At 46.8% G+C, this 13,669-nt stretch overlaps 1 protein-coding gene across 1 annotated transcript in view; it reads right to left on the bottom strand.

The window, feature by feature from the left end:
- Positions 1-13,190, bottom strand: part of PHLPP1 (PH domain and leucine rich repeat protein phosphatase 1) — a 170,662-nt gene extending 157,472 nt beyond the window's left edge. Inside the window, exon 1 of the mRNA XM_044426270.1 lies at positions 11,531-13,190. Within this exon, the coding sequence (XP_044282205.1) occupies positions 11,531-13,190 (1,660 nt within the window). The remainder of the gene's footprint in view (positions 1-11,530) is intronic.
- Between the last annotated feature and the right edge of the window lie 479 nt (positions 13,191-13,669).

The raw sequence follows: 13,669 nt of genomic DNA, 5'->3' as shown, positions 1-13,669 counted from the left end.
AGGTGAAAGAGACCCATTTTCTCTTGCCTTTGAAGAACACACAAACAGTGAATTAGAGAATGGGTGCATCTGTCAAGTACCAGGGACCAGAAATGTTCCCCTATCCCATCAGCCAATGAAATGGAGCAGTGTAAGATCCAGGGCAGATGCAAGAGAGTTCCTTTCCATACAAAGCATTATTAAAATATGGTAATTACTAAAAGATGTTGTGAAGGCAACCAACTTGGATGGCTCTGAAGGGGATTTAACGAATTAATGAAAGATACGACTATTATTGAGGGCTTCTAGTTATGATGGCTATATGGTACTTCCAGTGTCAGAGGCAGCTTACCTCCAATATCCCAACTGCTAGCAAGTGCAACTGGCAGGATGCTATTGTGCTCATGCCCTGCCCACTGACTTCCACTTGTCTGACCAGCCACTGTGTGAACCAAAGGCTGCGCTAGACAGATCCTTGAACTGCTACTGTAATGCTCTTTTTATATTCTTAACTGTCACTCTCTAATGAAGGCAAGTTAGCAAATCAGTTTCCATAACTAGTGCGTTTTTTCCTTTTCACTGACATACTTGTGAAAATAGTTGACTTGGCTTGCTGGTGAGCAAATCTTTCAAACGCCGAGTAAAACAGACACGTGGCACCTCGCTCCATGGAATGATGCCTGAATCGGAGCCCTGACTTTGAAGAGCTGTTATTGTCCTGTTCTCTCTGTATCTATAGCTCAGTCATGCTCAAGCCATGAACCACCTACCACCCAAACAGGGGCACGCGCCAGCTTTGCAGTATGTGAAAATGGCTCCAGCTAGCTAGCCTAACTACCACCGCTTCCTGCTTCTGCAAACTCCAGGATTTTGTTTGTTTCTCTGGCTGAAAGCACATATGCAGAAACACAGCTGGCTAGGAAAGTTGTTCTGGAGAAGGGCCAAGCCAAGACCGAAGTGTTACTTAAGATAGTAAGGGTGAAATCCTATGTATGTTTTTATGTAAGAAGATCAGAGTCCTAACAAAACTCTTAGGATTTTTTCCTGTCTAAATATGTGCAGCTTAAGACAATACAGTTACACAGCTTTAAAATCAACTACGTTAAAAACAAAATGATTTAAAATGATTTTCAAAAATTTAAATAGGCTTTTCAATCAACTATGATTCTCTTAATAATTCAGTTAACAGTAAATTACCTGAAAATAAGCATGTTAACTATACATGTAATCCCTCCACTGATTCAGCATCTCTACCTGAAACTCTAAGTTAAAGGAAAAGAACCAATCTGGTTGTTTCTCAAATATGAATATTTTACACTGTATCCAAAAATGTGCATTTCATTTTCACCTGATGAAATAACCATTCAAGTCTGTCTAATAGTTATCAAACTGTGCTTCAACCCATCAATCATGGGCACTTCCTTTCAAAACCAATACACATGAAATAGCAATTCGCACTACAAAGCACTCCAGAGCGAAATGGCCAATGAGAATACATCCAGTTTTAAGAGGTCCAGAGTTTTTAAAATGATAAACAGGTTCGTAAAATGTGAAAATGGTAGCATAATGCGTCAGCCTCAGTGACACATAAAATGTCTTAATACCAATCAGGAACAGGCCAAACCTCAACAGCAGAAACCAAGATTAACCATCAGCACCTGTATTCAACAGCCAGTGAAGCCCCATTAATAAACATCATAGCTGTTTCATCTTATACTTCACACTGACAGCACATTCCAGCTGATCAATAAACATTGCCTCCTTAAAGCTTTCTTCTTTGGAGGCTTTGTTCAACTGCAAGCAAAAGTTGCTCTGCCAACATTTTCTCCCTGCTACAAAGGGACCAAGGTCTAGCTCATTTCTTTTTTTATTTTCTATTTTGTTTTTCTGAGGATGAAGCTGGATCCACACAGTCAATCAACAATGGAAAGAAAGAGAGAAGACAAACTCTTCAGTAAGCATATTTCTTTGTTTCCATACCTCAGCGGCAATCCTGTAAGTACTTGCCTGGGATTCAGCCTTAGTGAATTTAGAGATGCCTATTTCTGAGGAGACATGTACAGGATTTCACTGTTAACCTCAGACAGGCATGGGTGCTGGTCACACGGAAGACCGTGTACAGGAAAATTTTCAAGACATTCCCTCAGTGGATAAAAAGAAGAAGCAGGCAAAGCCTTTACAGCAAGAAAAAGAGAAATAAAGCCCGCTTCTAGGACAGCGCTCTACTTAGCTATATATTAACAGGATTTAGTGGCCAGATATGCACTATCATTCAAGGAATGTATGAAAAAGCACAAATGGGAAGCTAGATCTAAATCAGGCTTTTTCTTGCTGAATTAAATAATTGGCTGACATCAGTCCACCCTAATGGCCCTATAAAACATGAAGCAGTATTGCCCAATGGGCAAGACAGTAAAAGATGAACTCAGTTCCAAGAATAAGGTCAACCATGAATTCACTGAGGAAGGTTTGCATCACTCATGTGCTCGTCTGACCTATGAACACTTTTTTCCTTTAAGTGTGATGTGCCATGGATTACTGATTCTATTTGCACAACACAGGCACCTTCTACCATTTCTACTTATCGGAGACGTGTGTGCAAAAAGGAAGTGGTAATTAGCATAGCTATTCCTCCTACCCAACATCCGCCTGAAATTTCAGAATGATCAGAATGAATGCAGCACCAGCATTAGTCGCTTCCTGCTCACAGAATGTTGTTGCCTGCAAGTGGGTTAAAATGGCCAGCAAGGGAGCCTCAAGGAGCAAACTGCCATTCTACAAATATTGTGCCAGATGCTGAAAAATTGGTGTTGCCTTCCATATGTTGAGTAGCAGAAGCCACTCACATCAGCAAGAGTTCTGATTCCCAACTGTTTGTCTAAGTCCTATTAACTCCAGTCAGCATGGTTAACAGTCCATGGATGATGGGAGTTGTGGCTGAAGCCATCGAAAGGACACCAGGCTAGGGATAGCTAAACCATGGTTTCAGCTTACCGCCTGAACTGGGTCACTTGTGTTCAGTATTTGCAAGACTACCCAACACTACCAATATCCATCATGGCAACATGAAAGACCTCTAGCAGTAGGTCAACAGCACAAGCTGGTGGGATTGTTTCTCAGGAAAACTCATCATATCAGCTTACACTATTGGCATAATGCTTGAAGATGTTTTAAAAATCTGATAATAATTTCATTCTCTCTCTCTCTCTCTCTCTCTCTCTCACACACACACACACACACACACACACACACACACACACACCATTTAGACTATTCAGGTAAAAGTTCATAAAAAGCCAAGACTGAAAACCTCAGGAAAGGACTTAAGATTTAACCATTGTTTATAACCAACAAAGCAGAGAGTTACTTTAGCTCTTGTAAACCAGACAGAATACAGCAGAAACCCTTCCCACAAAAACTTAAGTTGAAACAACTTAGAAAGAGCATTTCCAGATAACTGAGACTCTGTAATGCCCCGGTAAGGCAAAACTTCATCCACATTCTCTGTTTGATAGAAAAAATGAATTACACTGTAGTTTTTTCTGCTTAGCCTTCTTAAGCCAATAAGATAGCACCATTCTGTAAACAAAAGGCAAGTACAAAGATGAAGGGAAATGTTCAGATCAGAGCTTTGAGTTCTCTTTTACACTGTTCTGAAGGCTTTCATGTGGCCGTACATCACTGACAGATTGTACGAAGCGTCTAATGTTCTAAGTGGAACAGATGGATATTTTAATTGCATAGAGAGCTCCGAGGTATATCAATGCCACCATCTCCAAGAGAAGAGTTGTTACAAAATTTCAAGTAATATTGTCCAAGGATGAAAGACAAAAGAATCATCAGCAAAGCAGCCTTCTTTTCCACTCTTAAGAGATTCAACTAATAGCCCAAGCAAAGTGAAACTGGACGAAGATAGATAGAAAGAGAACTTAACCCAAATTTTCTATATGCATCACAAAGTACAATAAAGTCGTGATCCAGAGCATGTGCCTTAGGAAGCATGTCTTAGTAAATTCAACAGCATACTAAGCATACTTAGAAAGGATAGTTAAATACTTGCAGACCCAAAGGCAAGATGCAAAGCTATTTAACAGCCTCTAAGAAAATACCCTAAAGAATGAAGAAAGTTGATGGGAAGAAAATTGATGCATTTGAAATACGGTGCTGGAGGAGAGCTTTGCAAATACCCTGGACTGACAGAAAGATGAAAAAGTGGCTCCTAGATCAAATCAAGCCAGAACTTTTCCCTAAAAGCAAAAATGGCAAATCTGAGGCTGTCCTACTTTGGGCACATCAAAAGCAGGCAAGACTCCCTGGAGAAGACAGTCCTGCTAGGGAAAGTCGAAGGCAGAAGGAGCGAAGGAAAACAAAATACGAGATGGACTGACCCCATGAGAGAAGCCACAGACTTGAATTTGGAAGAAATGAGCAGGTCTGTCACAGACATGACATTCTGGAGGACATTCATTCATAGGGACACCATAAGTTGGAGGCAACATGACGGCGCATAACTATGACATATGAAATATATTAAGATTTCTCACCAGAAATCTATCCAATAAAAACGTGTGTGACCATAATGCACCTAACATCTGAGATGGGATAGTCATTGAGTGGTCATGTCTTAAAAGCTTAGATTTCCAAGCTGAGAAGCAAAAAAGCCAGGGCTGATGTTATCAAGCACCACAACTTTCTAGAAGGCTGCTTTCAAGAAATGTGTGTGCCATGAAGTGATCACACAGAAATGCAAGTCTGGGCAAGTGGCATGGGGAACCTTCCGCATCTAGGCAACCATACAAAAGTGCAATGCATGTTTCCAGAGCCAAGACAGGGTACCAGTTAATTGCACAAGACAAACTGTTATAGTCAAGATCATTTTAATAGCAACTAAGATGTCCCAAAGACCCTGAAGCAATAGCTGTACCAGATAAATCTCCATTTCAGATGAAAGGTTATTTGGTGATCGCCTACTTTATGCTAAAATCTCTAGCAACTAATCACAGCAAAACACTCATTTTCAGCTTTTGCCCACTGTGAACTCGCCATTTGTCTCCATTTATTAAATTTTAAGATGCATCAAGACTGTTGGGAGAAATTAAACGTTCTACAAGTTGATTTGAGTTCAAAGAGGGAGGATGTAAGCTGAGGTAAAAGTATGTTTAAGATGTATCGATAAATTTTCTTACAAAATTTATAAAATGTATTTATAAAGGTTATTTGGGAGAGGCGCAAAGGTTGCATTTAAGTGAGGGGAACTTATTTATGGCTGAGGCTTCCTACTGGCAACTTGCCATCAGCCACTAAAGCTGTTACCAAAGAAACTGTCCTGACAGTGATTCACTATGAGGATCTGGAAGCTTAGAATTCAAAGACTGGGTTTTGATAGTCATTTGCAAGCGTTCTATGGTTTTCACTGGCAGAGATGTTGAACCACTGGGGTCCAGGCTGCTCCACCTCAGATGAATGGCCTGACTAGGATGCCCAGGATGGGGGCCAGCCCTAATATCGCAGGATCCCCAGCAGTGCAGGCTGTGAAGCATTCACAGGGGGGCCTGCTCTGTTTCCCTTGGGCTCTTATTTATTTATTTTTCGATTTATATCCTGCCTTTTTCCTACAAAGGGCTCAAGGCAGCTTACATCATTCTCCTCCTCCATCTTATCCCCACAACAACAACCCTGTGAGGTAGATTGGGCTGAGAATCTGTGACTGGCCCAAAGTCACCCAGTTGGCTCCGTGGCCGAGCAGGGACTCGAACCCAGATCGCCTGAGTCCCAGTCCCATGCTCTTATCCACTACACCACACTGGCTCTCTTCCCGGCCAGAGTGGTCCTCCAGGTAACACCTCAGTCTGGAAGCTAGCCTTGCTTCACCTGGGCCTACCCCAGTGGTGGGAAACCCAACAGAGTGCTGGCTTCGCTTTGGGGAAGGTGACACAGAACTGAAGCCTACTGAGCTGTCTTGGCATTTTGTGGAAACGCAAGTTGCTGGTCTGATGGACTTGACGGAAACGATCCACACAGGAAGGTTCCAACGTGTCAGTGCTCTGCTGGAACAGCGCAATCTGGTGCTAACAGAAACAACATCCAAAGGAAAGTCCACAAACAGACTAGTTGAGACCCCATCTGTGATCCTCCATGATAGTTTGTCTGACCACAGTGGCCTCCTCCTCCTCCATGAATTTGCCTAATCCCCTCTGAAAGCCTTCCGAATTGGTGGCCGCCGCCACATCTCATGAAAATGAATCCCCTCGTTTAATTCCGTGTCATGTGAAGAAGTGCTTCCTTGTATCTCCCCTGAAGCTCCCACCAGTGCCAGTACTAAGCAACAGGAAGAAAAATGTCTCCCCATCCACTTTCTCCAAGCCATGCATAATTCTGTATACCTCTATCATGTCACTGCTTTCTCACCCATTTTCCTAAGCTAAACAACCCCAGCTTTTGTAACCTTTCCTCACAGAAGACTTGCTGCAGCCCTTGAGTTGCCCTTTCCCACATTTCTTCCAACTGTACAATATCATTCTTTATTGCCCATGACCAGAACTGTACACCGTATTCTAAGTGCACCTGCACTATAGATTTGAATAAGGCAGCATGACAGGGACAGTTTTATTTCCCATTCCTTTTCTAATTATGCCTAACGTGGTGTTTGCTCTTCTCCGCAGTTGCGCATGGAGCAGGCATTTTTACTGAGCTGCCCACCATAATCTCAAGAGCTCTTCCCTGGTCAGTCATTGCTAGCTCAGCTCCCACCAGCTTATACTTGACTTTTTGCGGGGAGGCTACACCTCAATGTGTATTAATTTACACTTGCTTATACTGAACTTTATTTGCAATCTCGATGCCCATTCTCCAGGTTTGGAGAGCACCTTTAGGAGCTCCTCATAACTCGTTTTCTTCTAACCACTCTTAATAACTGCCTTCCCTTGTACTAAGCTTTACTAGGGTGTCAAACCTCCTCTATCCTGAGGGGCAAATTCTATTTTAGAGAAGCTTACAAAATGTGCAGGTCTATCAGGGCCAAAAGCAAATGGAAAAGATCCCAAAACGCCAGCATGTAGTAGCTTGCCAATAACTAGACCTTGGGAAAGAGATTTCATTTGCTGAGAATGGGGGAAAGATTGCACCAAGCCAGGAAACCAACATTTTGGGAAAAGGAACCCCACAGGGCTGGAATGGGATCTCAGACAGTCCAGATTTGGCCCCTGGATCTAAGATGCTGACCCCCTACTTTGAGGGCTATATATCCGATTATTCTGTTTGTTTATTTATACCCACCTGCCTTCCTTTCAAGGAACTCTGTGGCTTACATCATTCTCCTCCCCCATCTTATCCCCACAACAACAACCCTGTGAGGTAGGTTGGGCTGAGAGTCTGTGACTGGCCCAAAGTCACCCAGTGGGCTCCATGGCTGAGTGGGGACAAGAATCCAGGCCACCAGAGTCCCCATCCCGCACTCTTAACCACTACACCACACTGGCTCTGTTAGCATTTGACCAATACTAGGGTACTTATGCTCATGGAAGAGAAGGGCACAGTCTCCTGACAATGCAAAGTATCAGAGTGATAAACACTTGGAGTGTTTCCGCGCTTACTGATGTGATTTAGGTTTCCTGGCATTCCCAGATCCCCCACCTCTGCTGCTTTTATTACAAAAACTCTTCACTTGAAACTTATGTTTGAAAGGAGAGACAGGAGCACCTGTTGCACCTCAAGTCATCACTCACTCTGTCTGGAGCATACTGCTAAAATAGGACATGGACAAATTATGCCACAGCAGTAGTCTTTTCATTCCACATAAGCCCCCTAAAATTTACCACAAACAGAGGAAGAAAGCTGAATTATCCATTTGGGGCCAAGTCAGTCAACTATAAACAGCAGTTCAAATGTTTAAACTGCAAACATTCAATGAAATCTAAAATATAGGTCATGTTATGTTTTATATATTTTGTGTTTATAAATAGATTTTGCACTGCAAAGTTTAGCTTTGATGAGTGCTTTACTGCCTAAAACATTATCATAAAGGTTGCACAATTCTACAGGTTAAGTCTACACACCCCTTTCTGTTCTTCCAGAAACAAAAGCAGTTTATTCTGCTTTAGAAACAGGATCAAGGACAAAACAGAAAAGACTCCAAGTAAATATCTTTACAACTCTTTTAGTACTTGCAAATGCCCAGTTAACATAATGAGATCTCAGGAAACATACACATTCTTCCAAACTGTCACCTGATTGTTAAAAGGTTCTCATTCCTAGGCCCTCATTGATCAAACATCTTTTGATTTGACAAGTAGGACATTAATTATACTATTATAAAAGGCTGCTCCAATGAATCAAGAATAAAGAATACGATTATATCTTAATGAAGAGTAACAAGTACTATCATATCTATGTTTATTTAGATGTTATCAGTCACTGTGCTCAATGAGGCTTATTCCCAGGTAAGTCTCCAAAGGAAAATAAGCCCAAGAAAAAATTCAGAATACATAATTGCCTCTAATCCTTCAAGTCTGAATCTTCAGCTCCTCTCAGCATCAGTACTGCTAGAAGAAAGGAATACAAAGCAGTGTCTCAAAGCAACATTTTTCTCTCTCCCATCACTGGGATGGGAAGGGCTTTATCAGACATGTATATTAAAGGAAGTGTGTTGATACCAAAAACTAGCAAATGGATCTCTTAAGGCTTGTGCACAAATTTAAAATGCATATTATGCTAGCTACAGAGGGCTCTTATCCTGTTCCAGACCCACTGATGCTCACCTAGACCCAGTGTCAGGTGGGCAATTCTTGGGTTACTTAACCCATGACTGATAGGGACCCCTCTAGCCAGCAACCCAACCTCTAGCCAAGACTCTTTCTTCTGCAAACTACAGGATGCCAAGGTGTATCCAAATGCAACAGAGGCAGTTCAGGTAATGATTTCATTTGTCTGCTCTCTAGAATGCAAAGGATTTTTTGTATTGGGCAAGATAATTAACATTCAAAATTTGAATATGTAATAGCTACTAATCAACTGAGAAAGTCTACAAATTCAAGGAAAGGCTTAGTTTTATGTCATGAGGCATACTCTGGCTAGATGGAGGTATTTACAGTAGCAGCATTATGGCTATATACAGGCAGTTTGAACATCAGGTCCCAGTATTAATATCATTTATTATATTTAACAACAACAGATGTTTTTCCAAGGAACTCAAAAAGGCCTGCATACTTCTTTCCCCTGCTTTTTCCTTCATACAACAACCATGATAGACAGGCCAGGATGAGAGATTTGCTCAAAGACACCAGTAAACTTCATGGCCATGTAGGCATTGGAACCTAATCTGATACTGGCTACCACACCACACTGGCTATCATTATCACTGACACTCAGTAGTTCTGTACCAATTGTTTACAGAATGCCTAAAAACAGTACCTAAGAAAAAGCCATTTCAATTTCACAATATGCAAATCTTGATACTATACTTCATGCACACAAGATGGAGTTTGGAACCAAGCCTTGCCTCATTATACACTCTACAATTCTGTGTGACATACATATAGACCGAATATGGGCAACCTATGGCCCTCCAGATGTTTTGGCCTACAGTTCTATCACCCCAATGGTGATGGATGATGGGAGTATAGAACCCAGAACATCTGGAGAGCCACAAGTTGCCTACCCTTGATCACAAACACTGTTCTTCAAAGGCAGCCTACAACAGGTACATATCCAAGCGGAAAAGAGCTCCACCACAGTCTGGGTTCACTTGACTGCCTACCCAGGTGTGGACAGAAAAAAGGAGAGAGACACAAATAAATGACGGATGGTTTTTATTTAGCCCTGTGGATCTCAAAGTTGTAAAATCACTAAATTAATCAAAGCATATGTATCTGTCAAGGGAAGCTTGGTGTGCTCAGAGGTGTAAGCTTTTGTTTTTGCATCTTGTACCAAACAAGCATTACAAGGCAAGGATTTTCACCCTAGAGGAAACAGAGTACCTCCTGTTTAACCCCAGATCTACTGAGTCTTAACAGAAAGCAGATAAATTATGCTACAGCAGTTTCTCCTTCTCCTATACAAAAGGTCATTTCAAGCATGACTCACATTCCTAGGTGCACAATTTCTAACCCTTAAGGACATCCACACAGCCGTTATACACATGAAGCTATCATCATAATCACTGACAAGATACAATCTTGCAGCATCTCTATTCTGCCACAGATTTGTATCATTCATTGTTACACCCATCTACCCCTTCCAGTTGCAAAAAGCATATTACTGGTCCTAATTAGGGAGGCAACCTTAGCCAAACAGAACTGTAACTACATCCAATCATTTCAGGAGCTTTTGCTCACACACATACTGGGCCAAACTACACATGCAGCTTAGCCAGAGAGTCTGTACACAGTGACGGGTTCTCAAGTGCAGTGATGGCCATGGTAGCAGCTGATCAACTGACTCCAAGCAATATCAACCCATTTTGCTGCTCCTCACCATTTTCAGAAGTATTCTGCCATTCAGCGGTTCGGTTTTCAGGAAATACAAGGCTTCCTTGAACCCACTAACTGGAAGGATATTTGCATCTTGCCCTTAGAAGTGCAACCCCATTCATTTATCAAGGTTAAACAGCAACACAGAGAGAGCAATTCAGGTACACCTGGGGCTCAGTTCATCTACAGAAAAGGTGTTTTTACCTTAGACAAGCAACATTAGGACAAGCTGGTGGCAAACACCTTGAAAGATGGCTCCTTCATTTCCAGCAAAGGTGGACCAAGACACAGGTATCATTTAAAGAGCGCAAGGAAGGGACCTGTGTCTTAAGATCAGCAAAGCAAATAAGCCCATACAGTTCACCTGCTACAGGTATTAGTTAGAGGGAGGTGCATATTGGTCATATAAAAGTATCCAAATCCTAACCATGTTTACATAGAAGCAAGTTCCCCAGGCACCCACTTCAAAGGGCTTATCTTCTTCACATAAGAAGTACCCCAAGATAAGTCCCAGGGGGAAACCTTCATACATTCCTTAAAGGTACTTGGAGAAGAAAAATCACCTGAAGAACTAACAAGTTCTGAGGCAAAAGGCGTTACACTTTCTAAAACTCTTCCATAAGCACCCTGCCTTCCTTGCAGCTTTTACCTGTGTTGTTTACCCAAATGTAAACCTTTTAGAAGACGACGACAAAGAGATCAAAACCAGAACGTTTCTGACCGCTCTCTTGGAATGCTTCCAACACTCAACAATGCCAGCGTGGGGAAAGGAGAATCCATCACGAGCATCACGGAACGTGATCACACTCCTCTCCCAAACTCCCCCACGCACGCACGCACGCTCGCTCGCTCGACTTCTCTGCTTCATACACACGGACACACTTTCTGAGTACATGCATCTCACACACTGGATCGCGCTCCGTAGCGGCTGTTCACAACGGCCAGCTGCGAGAGATGCGAAGCAACTCCCATGCCTTTGCCCGGGAGGGAAGCAGCCACCCACGAGCAGGCAGGGCAGGCCGGCGCGGGCTCATTCACGCGCCCCCGAGCGCACGACACACACCTCCCGCTCATTCCTCGCCCACCTGCATAGAAGCGGATGAGGCAGCCGGTCTCCGAGTCCATGCCTTCCTCCTGCACCCGCCACAGGTCCCGGAAGCCCAGCTGGGAGAGGTAGTCGTTTTGGATCTGCAGGGGCTTCTCGTGCGCTTCCAGCCTGCGGGCGGTCTCCCCGTGCAGCTGCACGTACAAGGCCGGCGGCGGCTGCGGAGAGGTAGCTTCCCCCGCCGAAGAGGAACCTCCACCCTTAGCCTTTCCGTCGCCGGGGGACTCCGCCGAGGCGCTCCCGGCTCGGGGATCCGCGGCGCGCACTGAGGGCGGGTCGGCCGGCCGGCGACGCTGGCTCCTGCCGGGCCCCGATCCTGTCCCTTCTTCGTCTGCTGCGGACGGGAGAGCCGGGTCCGCCTCCAACTCCTCGGAGGACGAAGAGGAGCCGCCGCCGCCGCCGCCGCCGTAGGGATCCAGCCGGTCGGAGGCGCTCTCGGCGCTGGGGCTGAAGCTCTCGGTGTCGGAACCCCCCAGGAGGGACGGGCAAGAAAGCGGAGGGCTCGACAGGTAGAGCTCCGTGGGGGGCGGCGGCGGGAAGGCCCGCCCGGGGCTGCAGTCGGAGGGCGAAAGGCTGGGCCGGCCACCGGGCCGGCTGCTCTCCCTGTCGCTGAACGCCAAGCGCCCGGGCCGGGCAGCCGCCTCCCCGCCCCCCATGCCATTGTGGGTCCCTCGGCGGTTTCGCGGCCTTCGACCGGCCGGGAGAGGGGTCAGGCTGCCTGCCGGAGAGGCCGAGGCTTCCACCGGGTCTTCCGTCCCGCTGGGGGCAGCCGACGGTTCTCCTGCCAAGTCCCCCTCTTCTTCGTGGTCCTCCTCCTCCTCCTCCTCTTCCTCCTCCTGCTGTTCTTCAGGGGGAAGGCGAGTCTTCGCCGCCTTCCCCAAGACCCGGACGGCACTGGTCACCCCTCCCCGGTGCCCGAGCTGCAGCAGCCGAGACGCAACCTCGGCCGCGGTGGTCTCCAGGGTGCAAAGCACCGGCAGCAGGTAGCAACCGCTGCTGCCGCCACCCCGCTGCTGGTGATGGTGGTGGTGATGGTGGTGAAAGTAGTAGACATGGACGCATCCTCGCTGGAGGTCCCGCCGCACCCAGTCCCGCTCGGGCGGCTGGAGGGGCTGGAGCTGCCGAGGCGGCTTGGGCAGCAGAAGCAGCGTCTTCCGATCTAAGCTGCGGGTCCCCAGCGAGGCGGCGGCGGCGACTGGGGCCGCCGGGGAGGAGGAGGAGGAAGACGGCGACGAGGAGGAGGCGGCGGCGGCCGAGAGGTTCCTCTTCAGCCGTCCCCTCCGCAACAGCAGGGAGTTGGCGCCGCCGCCGGGAACAGCCGCCGCCGCCGCTTGAGTCCCGTTGGCCGCCAGCACGAGCGAAGCACCGCAGCCGGCTCCGGCAGCCACGGCCCCTCGCTTCCTTCGCCGCTGCTGCTGGCCTCCGACTACACCCGCCGCCGCCGCCGCCGCCGCCGCGGGGACCGTGGCGGCCGTTCCTTTGCCGCCTTCCAGTGGGCTGGGTCCTCCTGTGCCGCCGCCGCCGCCGCTTTCGGCGCCGGGGGCTGCCTGGCCCGAGTGGCCCGGCCGCTCCCCCTTGGCGATCAGCGGGGCCGGCGGCGCTTCGCGGCTCCCATGCTGGGGTTGCTGCGCAGGTTCCATTGTAGAACGCCCGGACACGCCGCGTTCCGGGGGGGGGGGGGGGGGGGGGGGGTGATGTAGCAATTGCGAACATTCCGTCGGTGTCTCCGCGTTCCATTCGGCTCAGCCCCGCCGCCGCACAGCTGCTGCTGCTGCCGCCCTTGTCGCGAACGCCATTAGGGACTGGAGAGGGAGCGAGAGGATCAGTAGCAGCGGCCGACCAGCCCCGCCAGCGCCACCGTCGCCTCCTCCTCCTCCTCCTCCCCTCCCACCCGGTCCAGCCTCTCCTCCGGAGGCTCCTTATGAATATTAATTAAAGCAGGCCTCGATGTGGGGTGTAATCTCTCCCCCTGCCTGTATTAGTAACGCTACTCGGCGTTCTCTCAATATTCATGAGCAGTGACGCTATCCCTCGTGAGGTAGGGGAAGGCGGGGCTCCAGTGATAAACAAAACGTGACAATTTGTGCCCGAGATGATGAAGGGTGGGAAGAAAACGAGC

The sequence above is a fragment of the Varanus komodoensis genome, unplaced genomic scaffold (assembly GCF_004798865.1).
Source record: "Varanus komodoensis strain SLA01 unplaced genomic scaffold, ASM479886v1 scaffold17, whole genome shotgun sequence".
Taxonomy (NCBI): Eukaryota; Metazoa; Chordata; class Lepidosauria; order Squamata; family Varanidae; genus Varanus; species Varanus komodoensis.
This window is presented reverse-complemented; position numbering and strand designations above follow the sequence as displayed.